This window comes from Haliotis rubra, unplaced genomic scaffold (genome assembly GCF_003918875.1).
Source record: "Haliotis rubra isolate DU_JTF1 unplaced genomic scaffold, ASM391887v1 Scf645, whole genome shotgun sequence".
NCBI lineage: Eukaryota > Metazoa > Mollusca > Gastropoda > Lepetellida > Haliotidae > Haliotis > Haliotis rubra.
In genome coordinates this window covers 378,738-390,819 of record NW_025767352.1, presented here as the reverse complement: position 1 = coordinate 390,819, position 12,082 = coordinate 378,738, and the positions used below count along the sequence as shown (strand labels likewise).

The 12,082-nt window shown below is 42.2% G+C and overlaps 2 protein-coding genes across 4 annotated transcripts in view; one reads left to right on the top strand and one right to left on the bottom strand.

Annotated features, from left to right (window-relative positions):
- LOC124256961 (tubulin alpha-8 chain-like) overlaps positions 1–6,846 on the top strand; it is a 40,183-nt gene extending 33,337 nt beyond the window's left edge. For 2 of the 3 annotated variants that reach the window (XM_046690924.1, XM_046690922.1), the window contains exons 2-8: positions 506–731; positions 1,516–1,664; positions 2,049–2,201; positions 3,107–3,410; positions 4,081–4,341; positions 5,259–5,399; positions 5,945–6,846. In XM_046690924.1, coding sequence (XP_046546880.1) covers positions 506–731; positions 1,516–1,664; positions 2,049–2,201; positions 3,107–3,410; positions 4,081–4,341; positions 5,259–5,399; positions 5,945–6,069 — 1,359 coding nt within the window. In that variant the 3' untranslated portion in view covers positions 6,070–6,846. The remainder of the gene's footprint in view (positions 1–505; positions 732–1,515; positions 1,665–2,048; positions 2,202–3,106; positions 3,411–4,080; positions 4,342–5,258; positions 5,400–5,944) is intronic. The other variant, XM_046690923.1, reaches the window with a different exon arrangement.
- Positions 6,847–8,429: 1,583 nt separating this feature from the next.
- Positions 8,430–12,082, bottom strand: part of LOC124256964 (hemicentin-1-like) — a 28,947-nt gene continuing 25,294 nt past the window's right edge. The window contains exons 8-9 of the mRNA XM_046690925.1: positions 10,965–11,080; positions 8,430–10,028 (exon numbers count right to left, since the gene is read on the bottom strand). Of these exons, the coding sequence (XP_046546881.1) occupies positions 9,922–10,028; positions 10,965–11,080 (223 nt within the window). The 3' untranslated portion in view covers positions 8,430–9,921. The remainder of the gene's footprint in view (positions 10,029–10,964; positions 11,081–12,082) is intronic.

Here is a 12,082-nt window from a genome sequence, read left to right as displayed (position 1 = left end):
GAAATGATACTCTTACCCTTCAACACACATAAGAAACCCAGGTCTTCCATTCTTTATATTTAAATTTGATTCCGACACAAAGCGACTCGGTCTACAATTAAAAGACTAAATTACCAAGTAATCTAAATTTAATAAAATTACACATTTAGTGAGAAACATTTGATATTTTTAGCTTTTTAAAAATATTTTGTTTGCCCGCCCGCTATCTTGCTTGTTAAGGTTGGAGATGAGAAATACTAAAATACGAATGGCCTTATACGATAGCGCACCAACTTGTTGAAACTAAAAAAGTTATATCATGCAACACCCCTATTTCAGATCCAGCGAATGTAATATATTCGTTTGCCATTCCAATGATACAATGTGTACAATGTATGAAGCCCATTTCTGGTGTCCTCCGCCGTGATGTCAATGGAATATTGCTAAACGCGGCGTAAAAACATACTCACTCACACCCACTTATACAAACAGTTCTCCCTCACGAATGTTTTCCCTTTTCTTTCAGAGGGAGTGCATTTCTATCCACGTTGGCCAGGCCGGAGTCCAGATCGGCAATGCATGCTGGGAGCTGTATTGTCTGGAGCACTCCATCCATCCTAACGGACAGATGGAGCACCAGAAGATGGTCATGGCCAATGGGGACGAGTCTTTCAACACCTTCTTTAGTGAGACAAGCGCCGGGAAGCACGTGCCACGTGCAGTTTACGTCGACCTTGAACCTAGTGTCGTCGGTAGGTTAACTGTAGTATAAAACTATTGACCAGTGACCGTACGCAACAGTTGTGTCAATTCCGGGTGATAAGTAATATTTACTGTTGGTAGTTAGACAAGGGATTCAGACTTTGCACTTGTTACTATGTCTATGCACAGTCAGTGGATCACAAAAGGTCGTAATATTTTCTAAGAAGAAAACAAAACGAATTACGCATGTTATAATTACGCATGAGACAAGGTCTACGGCGGTGGTAATACTTTCTACAGAGCAGTAACACGTCCTCCGTCCTACATATTATCAAAGTGGGTATTAGGGGCGGTGGGGTATCCTAGTGGCTAAAGCGCTCGCTCGTCACGTCGATAGGTCCGGGTTCGATTCTCCAGATGGGTACAATGTATGAGGCCCATTTCTGGTGCCCAGCAGTGAGATTGCTAGAATATTGCTTAAATCGGCGTAAAACCTGACTCACTCAACGTTGTTATTTAAGACTGCTACGGCGGTACCAATAAACTTCTGCGTATGTCGCAAAAGTACTTAGCTGGAGAAAGAATCCTCCATGGGCGATGTCGTTTATTGTACTTCTTAAGTGAGCTAAAACGGGATGTTACACCGTATACAGAATGCCTTTGGTGTAAATTGCGACGCCTTAATCCACTGGGCTATCCGTCATTCAGAAAACAGCTGGGGTTAAGATAATGAGATGCGATTGTATTCGCTTCCCCAAGCCAACATTTTTTAGATGAAATTGTACGTTTCCACCGCAAAACATTTACTAATGACTGTGACGTTTTTGACGCCAGATGAGGTACGAATGGGCGCGTATCGCCAACTGTTCCACCCTGAACAGCTGATCAGCGGCAAGGAGGACGCTGCCAACAATTACGCCCGTGGCCACTACACCGTGGGCAAAGAGATTGTCGACCTAGTTCTGGATAGAATTAGGAAAATGGTGAGTAAAAGCCCCAAACTGGGTTCTGTCTCTTCATGTGAAAAGGGGTACGTAGGGTACGTACGAAGAGAGATCCGGAAGTTGAACCCACTAGTTTGTGACGAAAGGGAAAGGACACAATTATTAACTTCAAACCATCATACTCCTCGGTATATTATAATAAAGAAGAGACTGGAATTGTTGTGTATTTTCTTTTGAAATAGGATAATGTGCTTAAAAACAGACTGCCTGTCAACTGCATACTGTGTCTTGTTTTGATAAGACAGTTATTTTGAGAAAGATATTCCTGTTTAAGTAGAGAAAACGTCTCTGCACAAATGCAGCCATGTTACGTTTTGTAATACAGTACCAGTGTGAACGAATCTCTGACTTCACCTTCTTCAGGCGGACCAATGTACAGGATTACAGGGATTCCTCGTCTTCCACAGCTTTGGAGGCGGAACCGGAAGTGGATTCTCTTCCTTGCTCATGGAGAGACTGTCAGTGGATTATGGGAAGAAATCTAAGCTGGAGTTTGCCGTGTATCCAGCTCCTCAGGTAGACACGTGACCTCTGTAGTCTCGCTATGATATTAATATCAATGAAAAGTGCATTTCACACTGAAGCCAGCAATATTCCGGAAATATCAAGGCGGCCTGTAAATAACGGAGTCTCCCGTTATTAGACGATCACACAACACAGGCCACCTTTCTTTTCTTGCATGAATGAGGAGTAATATCAAGATCAGGCCATGTGCCAGTGTTCTACAAAATGAAATACATATATCTTTATTTACACTCAGATACATTCACTTGAATTTGAGAGTGTGTGAGTGAGTATGGATTTACGCTGCTTTCGGCAATATTCCAGCAAGATCACGGCGGGGGGCACCAGAAATAGGCTTCTTATTTCAGACTTATTTTAGACTTACCTTTAAATCTGTTCTGATTTTTAACAAAGACAAAGTTGGTAGGACTGCTTAAAATAATCAACTGTGTTTCTCGAACTTAAATTGTCAAACTAAGATGAGAAACATTGCCTCAATGTATTATTGGGAATAATTTTGAGTGAGTGAATGAGTGAGTTTTTACGCCGCTTTTGACAATATCACGGCGGGGGACACCAGAAATGGGCTTCACACATTGTACCCATGTGAGGAATCGAACTCGGGCCTTCAGCGCGGCGAACGAACGCTTTAACCACTAGGCTGCCCCACCGCCCTTATTGGGAATAAAAATCAACGTAACAGCAGTGACGCTGAATACAAGCATACGGTGCTTGAGACACAAAAACAAATAGAAAGGCAAACTGAGCAGGTTTTTAAAAGACGTGCTCATGCACGAGAAGCATGTCTATTTTGGGGTCTATGTGTTATTCGAGAATAGCATTTTCTTCCGGAGTTGAGAAAACTGCATGCATACTATGATTATACGTGCGCTTCACGTAACCCTCACCTTTTCCAGATCTCAACTGCCGTGGTGGAACCCTACAACTCCATCCTGACCACCCACACCACCCTGGAACACTCCGACTGCGCCTTCATGGTCGACAACGAGGCCATCTACGACATCTGCAGGCGTAACCTTGACATTGAGCGTCCGAGCTACACCAATCTGAACCGTCTGATTGGTCAGATCGTCAGCTCCATCACCGCCTCGCTCCGGTTCGACGGCGCCCTGAATGTGGATCTGACTGAGTTCCAGACCAACTTGGTGCCCTACCCGAGGATTCACTTCCCTCTTGTAACATACGCCCCTATTGTGTCGGGTGAGTCGTGTGTTGCCTAACGCTAAGAGTGTACTCAGTACGCTATGTTTATAACGAACATGGTTATGACGAACTGACGGATATAACGAACTGGTATAGATATTTGACTGTTATCTAACTATCCTGCATCTCTTGGATCAGGCGTCATACCAAAAGACGTTAAAATATGGTACTTGCTGGTCCCTGCCTGGCGCTCGGCATTAATGGGTACAACAAGGACTGGTCGGCTCGGAGTCAGTATAATGTGTCTGAGTGGGGTATTCATGCTTCACTGCGGCATGGTACCTCAGTGGGCTAGCACTATAAAACCAGCTTAAGTCTGGGCTAGTACAAGCAGCCGCACATACACATACACACGCATGCACGTCGTCATATGAGCGAAATATTTCACCTCACCTCTTGGATAGTGCATTTGCTTGACGCTTTGGTTATTTTTTCTCAATTTAAAACATATTAAGCCACCCCTAACATTCGCCTTTTGTTGGTGGATTCGTAATTTAGTGGTTAAATCGCTCCTAAACCATTCCGAATTCCAGGGTTCGATTCCCGAAATGGGTAAAATTTTAAAAATCCATTTTTTAGCTCAAGGCCTTCATACGTCAGAAATGATTTGCTAGAGCAACTATAAACCATAATCAGTCTGTGTAAAAAGCCAATGTTTTTCTTTCAGCCGAAAAGGCCTTCCACGAGCAGATGTCGGTTTCCGAGATCACTAACGCATGCTTCGAGCCTTGCAACCAGATGGTCAAGTGTGACCCCCGCCACGGCAAGTACATGGCCTGCTGCATGTTGTACCGAGGTGATGTCGTCCCCAAAGACGTCAACGCAGCCATCGCTACCATCAAAACCAAGAGGACTATCCAGTTTGTCGACTGGTGCCCCACTGGTTTCAAGGTCGGCATCAACTACCAGCCTCCTACGGTAGTCCCAGGTCGGTTTGAAGTGAAACGCGAGCAGGTTATATACCAACAGTGAAACCTTTTATTTCATGGGAAGATCTGGGTTAGAATTGATCTTCAGCAACTTAGCTTGTTGTAAGAGACGACTAACGTGATGGTAAGGCTTACTGTATCCCAATCGATGCTCATGATGTTGATCACTGGATAGTCTGGTCCAGACTCGATTATTTACAGACCGCCGCCATATAGCTGAAATATTGCTGAGTGCGGCATAAACTACAAACAAACGTTTTATGTTCGGAACGTGTGAATATATTCAAAGGGACACTACTCCGTGCCGAATATTCCGGAGGTGTTGGAGCCGAAACAATCCAGTTGTAATTTGCCATCCACAATAACGAGGTTTTACTGAATACACTTAATTTACAGTCCAAAACCCTTATGTCAGTTACAGATTGATACAGACTATATTTACATTATGATTAACGCATATAAACAACTTTCAGCAGGTTTGGTTTATACCACAATGAAGCCTAGATCGTTAACCCGAAATAAGGTTAATGTTCTCACAGTAAGATGGCAACGCTTTATCGAATTAAAGCAGTCAGGCGTATTAACCAACCTAGAAATATGATTTCGTAAAAATATTACATCGATAGTTTGCTATTATTGTTAAATGCTCCTCTTCGTTTGGGCATGTAAAAGTTTATACAAGTGTAAGGTTACTGAAGCACCCGTAAAATGCCATGTGAACTCCCGTGATAAAACATTTCTTTATATAAATGAAATTCAACCAGACGGCATCTTGATAGATTGTTGAACGTAATTTATATAACTGGCAGTAGATGTATATGGAAATATCCCCGCGGTAAGGTATACTATATTGTCGGGGGTTGAGAATTTGGTTAATTTTAAAGCCTCTACTAGTTACTCGTTGGGTTTCTTTGAGGAGGTGACCTTGCTCAAGTTCAGAGAGCCGTTTGCATGCTGAGCAACACCACCGCCATTGCCGAGGCCTGGGCCAGACTGGATCACAAGTTTGATCTCATGTACGCCAAGAGAGCTTTCGTCCACTGGTACGTCGGAGAAGGTGAGTCGCAACGTCTGTTTTTCGGATAATCACCAGTCATATACGATTTTCAATTTTGCGAAACGACCTCTTACGTACAACCGTTGTAGTGTTTGAACTGAACAGAGCCCCATCGTAGCGCTACGACAGTCGTAAGTCAATGTTAAAGTATGGGAGTTACGATCATCTTAGCTCTACGATCGCTATGTGGAACGGGACACAGATCGCTTGATAACCGACATATATACTTATCTATGCTTTAAGTAGGATGTTCCAATATTTTGAGACTTGGTTTCATTTTCACACTAGGAACATTCAGTTAGTTAGGCCGACTGAAAGTAAATGGCCATTAGTATTTCTTGTAAAATTTATGAAGATGTAATTCACAAATTGTGACAAAATATGTCAACGAAACAGCGGTTGGGTTGTTTTGTCCAGTTAAAGGCATTTTTATGTATATGAACGTTCAGCGATGGCAAAATGTTAACATTATACGTCAGTTTTTCAATACTTGTCACATGCTGCCTAAATATGTAAAAAGGATACATTAAGATTCGTGTTTTCAGGAATGGAGGAGGGTGAGTTCTCGGAGGCTCGGGAGGATCTCGCGGCACTCGAGAAAGATTATGAAGAAGTTGGTCTCGAGTCTGTCGAGGAGAACCCGGATGAAGAGGAGGGTGAGGAATATTAGACACCTCTGCCCACGGCCGGAAGTGACAGTTCCGGAAGCGGAAGTAAATGCCCAATGCTCAAACCTCAGAAGCCTTCAACACGACCTTGTGCAATGCGCTGCCTATGCAATTCGTCATCATTTTACATAAATATGATTTTTACAACATGTAGATATATTCGTGCAAAACCAATTTACACTTTTTCAAAATGATTTTACACTTTCTAATATTGTAACTGGGGCCAAATGAACCAGTTGATATTTATTTTAATTTATATGCATTTATTCTATTTTATCATTATGCGCGTCATGCGTCCATATACATTGTATTGTCCTATCTTCGTTTTATGCTGTTCCAGTTTATGTTCAATACACATCTAAAAATTAACAAAATTTAACCAAGATAATTTCTTTAGCATGGCATATCAAGTACACGCTGTTTGTTGGAAACAATTGTGTTCATTCAAACTAAACAGAATGAAGAATGATTGGCTATACACTGTGCTTGTATTTATTGTGGCGTGGCCTATAACCTCAAATATGTTTTACACGACCTTGACCCTCCGATCCAGTTCGTCTGGTACTTCTCTCTGAACCCATCATTTCAACACGGTTTGGAAATTTATGTCAATATTCTTGTGACAAAAGAAACACGTTTTATGAAATTTTATTTTTGAAATTACTCAATATCTGTGATGCACGTGGCCTTTGCTACAGTAAATTCATGAGTATGTTTAACGGTCATCCTCTGTAGACGCGTGGATACGAGTTATAAAAAAATAAACACTTTGCAATATGTTTTCCTTGTTTCTTTGAATCTGTATCCTTTGGTGATCTAGGGTCAGATTGGTTGGTTGGTTGTTAAGTTGTTTAACGCCGAACTCAGCAATATTCCAGCTACATGGCGGCGGTCTGTAAATAATTGAGTCTGGACCAAAAGCATAGATCTACGCAATTGGGAAACGATGACATGTGTCAACCAAGTCAGCGAGCCTGACCACCCGATCCTGTTAGTCACCTTTTACGACAAGCATGGGTTGCTGAAGACCAATTTTAACCTGGTTCTTCACTGGTCAGGGTCAGAAGAGGTCCTCAGTACCGCATGGTTGTCGTGGATCGGATGATCAGGCTCTGTCAGAATTGGTCATCAGCAACCCACGCTTGTCGATCCGGTGGCCAGACTCTTGGTTTCAATCAACGGATTGACTGGTCTGGGCTCGTGCGGCGTCAATCAACAAACATGATTGACCCTAGAAGATCCGGGTTGGAATTGGTCTGTCTTCAGCAATCCATGCTTGTCGTAAGATGCGACTAACAAGATTCGAGTGGCCAGATTCTTAAGGTCAATCACCGGATTGTCTGGTCCAGACGTGATTATTTACTGTCCAATGTCCTGCACGTGCCTCGTCGACCATATCGTTGTTCATTCTTTCAGTCACTGATGTAGAAGCCAATGATCGCAGGTTCGAATCCCCATTATCCACCACTTATTACGCCATGATGTTATGGTTTGTCGAAACAAAGTGGTTAACAACAGACCGGATTTACTTCGGGATTTCCTCCCACATCAACCCGACACGTCGTGATTGAACTGAATTACCGCTCAAAGCGGCGTTATATACCACTCACTAACTCAGTCAGGGCGGTGGGGTAGCCTAGTGGTTAGAGCGTGCGCTCGACACGCCGACGACCCGGGTTCGATTCCCCACATGGGACAATGTGTGAAGCCCATTTCTGGTTTCCCCCACCGCGATATTGCAGGAATACTGCTAAAAGCGGCGTAAAACTAAACTCTCACTGGTTTGCTTGGTCCAGACTCGATGATATGTAGGTTGCCTTGACAGTTTGAGTATTGTCAACCCCGGTGTAAAGCAGCACTCTTTCTCATGAAACCCAACAGCTAGAACGCGTGTCATTCCACATCCATGTTCAACACAATTCATGGAGGATATATTTTCAACATATAATTATTTCATCCAATACCTAGATATATTACAACAACAAAAATGGTCACCAATTATATTCTTTTTGCCTGAGAAGCCATTTTAAGATTCCGTGCAGACAAAAACATGAGAAATATACATATTTTGAAGCACTAAATTATTGGCTGCCGAATAAATTATCACTAGTCAGCCGGTCAACCTACCAGACACCATAGAGTGTTTTCCAAGCATTGTAAAATTCAGTTCTGTGTAATGCCTTTTCAAAACATATGCACAGCGGAGGCTCTGTTCAAGGGAGGTAATATTAATTACGACAGTTATCTCCCTTTCCCCTTTTGCGATTATGACAGTTCATCATTGCGAATTCTGAGCATACAGACTTAAGCCATTTAGACAATGACATTTCAATATGAAAAAAAACAAACATTGAAGACGTAATTGTAAAAAGCATTTCTATTTTAATCTTATAAAACATAAGTGAAACATAAACACGATTGTCCGAAGGAAAGCACAGTACTTTCACTGTTTATTATACTGCCAGTGAACAAACAAAAGCGTGAAATTGAGTTTAAAAAGTGATATATCATCTTATTTACACATAACAAAATAACAAAACAGTACGTCTCAAATTAGGATAATGTATTATTTACAGACTGTGAGTGATTCTCTAATATATCGTGATCCAACCTTTACATCAAATTTCAACAGATAGGATCTCTGGATATCACAATGTTCCCTGGTTTAATCACTGTTTTGATTTTTATGCCCAGTGGAATCTGTTTCGATATATAATCGATACAGATTATTCTCTTGCGTGGAATATTACGGTTTGAATATACCAAATTAACCGTCCTGGGATTTTAATGAAAAGTATAAATTGTCCCAAAATAACAAAGCACCAGGCCCAATAAAAATATGTCTGCCATAAATATACATTGTAGCTAGAGGTAAACCTAACATATTTAGGACAATTGTTTTAATAAAAAGGTAAATGTTTAACAGATGAAGCTGGAATTATATCTGTTCTTCATACAACTCCTCCACCTCTTTGTAGAATATCAAATAGTCGGGCCATATTTACAGAGCGATATATATGCTAAAAATAATAATAATAATAATAATAAAACAGAAGATGATGATGAGAAAATAAAGTAACAATGGTTCAATTGCTGGTTTGGGGATGAGGAATAGGATAGGTATAAACATAGAACGAGCCAAAGTTGGAATGAGTTGATGAGTGAAACATGCTTCACATTGTAACCATGTGGGGAATCGAACCTGGGTCTTCGACGTGACGAACAAACCACTAGGCTACCCCACCGCTCCGCGATGAGTGAAGAGTAAGAATGGTGTGATAACTGTGGAGCGGGCAATGGTCAGCCTTAGTCTAACGATTGGGTCCAAGGAGGTGAAACATTAGGATTGGGTTCCGGGTGGGAAAGATTCGGACTGGGTTCAGGGACGTGAACGATTAGGATTAGGTTCAGGAAGGGGAAAGATTAGGATTGGGTTCAGGGAGGAGAAAGATAATTAGGATTGGGTTCAGGGAGGGTCAGGATGACGGTTGAAATTTAAATGTTAGGTAAAGACTGTGTTCTTAGAAGGGAGAGGTGGGGAGGTTGAGGTTGAGGTTGTGGATGTGGTTGTGGATGAGGGGAGATTCTTGGATTCAGGTCAGCTCAACCACTATCAGGTCATGTACAACAATTGGTAAGTTTTGGAGGGGAAAAAAACTGGAGAATGTAACACCACTTGTGTAACCTCAGAGAGTCAAAACGGTTCTTGGAAAAATCTGCTGGCCTGTTCTGCTGACTGAGAAACGTTGTCTGTGACTCGGAAACGTCGTTTCTGAAGTGAACTTATGACTAGCAGTGTTCTTTGATGTGACTTTGATTACCTTCGACAGGGCTGGCCAATGAGGTAGTGTTTCTTACTTGGACACAATGTTATCGTCGCGAATGTGGTCGTAGATCGAATTAGTTTTCGAGATGGGGTGAGTGCCGTCAATTGGTTTCATGTCAACCTTAGTCGAAAACACTGTCAAAGAAATAGGATAACATCGCTGTGTAAACATTTCAAAATATAAATCCTTCATCTGGCATGACAAGTATTACTACTCCTACTACGGTTGAAACTGGCAAAATATTCCACCGTACATCCATTCTCCAACCCAGTGCTGTTCCTTGCCCCATGGATATGTCCCCGGCTGTGTTTGCTTCAGCCCAACAATGCTCTGTAGCTCACACCCGCAGGCACATGTATACACCCGCCCTCGAAATTCCACCCAATGGGCACAAGCCAATCCACACTCAGACTAAATGTAACCCCAAAGCAAGGTGCCTCGTCTAACAAACACCCAACTCCTCCCCCCTTCCACGCCGAAATGCCTCCCCCCGTTTTTTCTCCCCACCCCAAATATGGACTGCCTTCCCATTGTTATATATACCCATCCCAACTGCACGTCTGTCCTCACAGAAAAATACAAAACAAAATGACACACACTCTCCCCAATCATGTCTTCCTCTACCCGTTACAATTGATCTGGGTTCGAATCCCCACATGGGTACAATGTGTGAAGCCCATTTCTGATGTCCCCCGCCGTGATGTTGCTGGAATATTGCTAAAAGCGGCGTAAAACCAAACTCAGTCAGTACAATTGATCTTCAGTAACCCATGCTTGTCGTAAGAGGCGACTAACGTGATCGGGTGGTCAGGCTCGCTGACTTAGTTGACACATGTCATCGTATCCCAGTTGCGTAGATCGATTGCTTTTGATCACTGGATTGTCTGGTCCAGACTCTATTATTTACAGACCGCCGCCATATAGCTGGAATAGTGCTGAGTGCGGCGTAACTGTTATTAAACTCACTCACTCTCACAGTCATTGTCTTCCTCAGGGTGGATATCTCATTCACCATAATTCCCGCTCCCACGCCACCCCGACTCCAACCCGACACCAATCCAATTCCTCACCCTCAGCAGTGCCTCCAACCGGCAGAATGTATCCCTCCTCCTGCAGCCGTTTCCTCAATGAGTGTGGGGAGGGGAGCTCCTGGTATAGATTGGCATCCATCACCGCATTGGCGATCCTAGGTCAAAACCACATCAGTTCAGTTCCCTATCAACCTTACAATCATGATATTCCATACTGTAAAGGGGCGGTGGGGTAGCCAGGTGGTTACAGCTTTCGCAAATCCGGGTTCGATTCCGCACATGGCTTCAATGTGTGGTCTCCCCTGCCGCGATATCGCTGGACTTTACCCAAAACGTTGCAAAAACATATAAAAACATATTTACTCGCTCCAAATTGTAAACATAAAAGTGAACGCAAAACGCCCCCCCCAAAAAAAAAAATAAAAAAAATAAAATAAAATAAAATAAAAAAATAAAATAAAATAAAATAAAAATAAAATAAAAAGTAAATAAATAAAAAGATAAAAAATAAAAATAAAAAATAAAAATAAAAATAAATAAAACCTGCCTTCATTATCTAACGAAACATAATCCGTTGCGCGCAAAAGGCAACATTGTGCTGACAATTATTTCAGTGGATATCACGACACCAGGTGTTCACGAAAAGGGTAAGCATGTCGTATCGGTTGCACACGCCACTACATATGTATTCCAAATCGTTGATAGCAGCATCAAGAAAAACCAGTGTGAACTCTCATCGAATTCATGACGATGTTTCCTCAGACAAAACTTCATAATATTACTATTATTACAGTACGTTCACAACGGATTCATAGGGACCTCTAATTGCAGTCCGTTGTAAGCGTTTTTCGTTTTACGGATTTCGACTGAAGTATACAGGAAGTTTTCGAAAAAACCAGTTCGCAATATCCGAAGTTTGTTATAAGCGGTGTTCGTTGTAAACGTTGTTTACTTTACACGCTAAGGAAAATCATTTTGTGGTAGCCGGACTGCGCATGTCATTTACGCTGTCAGCATATGCTAATTGGGCTTTTAGGGGGCTAAAAGGGGGTGGGGGGTGCACACCCCCTTGGTGTTATTAAACTAGAACGTTCCGCGCCGCTGGGTTAGATAAACAAGATGAAGCAGGAATCTAATTCTTTTTCCTTCCTTCCATA